General features: G+C 67.2%; 1 protein-coding gene across 1 annotated transcript in view; it reads left to right on the top strand.

Moving 5' to 3' along the window:
• Window positions 1-3: 3 nt before the first annotated feature.
• The window catches only part of TMEM64 (transmembrane protein 64), a gene marked incomplete at its 5' end in the record, with an annotated part of 9,800 nt that continues 9,498 nt past the window's right edge, over window positions 4-305 (top strand). Inside the window, one exon of the mRNA XM_010142219.1 lies at window positions 4-258. Within this exon, the coding sequence (XP_010140521.1) occupies window positions 4-258 (255 nt within the window). The remainder of the gene's footprint in view (window positions 259-305) is intronic.

The following is a 305-nucleotide window of genomic DNA, read 5'->3' as shown; positions in this document are numbered from 1 at the left end:
CTGCTCAACGTTGCCGCCGGCTACCTCTACGGCTTCATGCTGGGCATGGGGTTGATGGTGCTCGGCGTCCTTGTCGGCACCTTCGTTGCCCACGTGGCCTGCAAGCGGCTGTTGGCCCGCTGGGCACGGTCCAGGATCCAGGGCAGCGACACGCTCAGTGCCGTCGTCCGTGTCGTGGAAGGTGGCAGTGGCCTGAAGGTGGTGGCTCTGGCACGGCTGACACCAGTCCCCTTTGGACTGCAGAACGCTGTCTTTGCGGTGAGTCCCGGCCTGGGCCGCCTGCTGCAGCCCAACGGCTGGGGGCG

Source organism: Buceros rhinoceros, unplaced genomic scaffold, assembly GCF_000710305.1.
Source record: "Buceros rhinoceros silvestris isolate BGI_N320 unplaced genomic scaffold, ASM71030v1 scaffold938, whole genome shotgun sequence".
In the NCBI taxonomy this organism is placed as follows: domain Eukaryota; kingdom Metazoa; phylum Chordata; class Aves; order Bucerotiformes; family Bucerotidae; genus Buceros; species Buceros rhinoceros.
The sequence above is the reverse complement of the archived record's forward strand: the minus strand, read 5'-3'. Positions and strand labels throughout refer to the sequence as shown.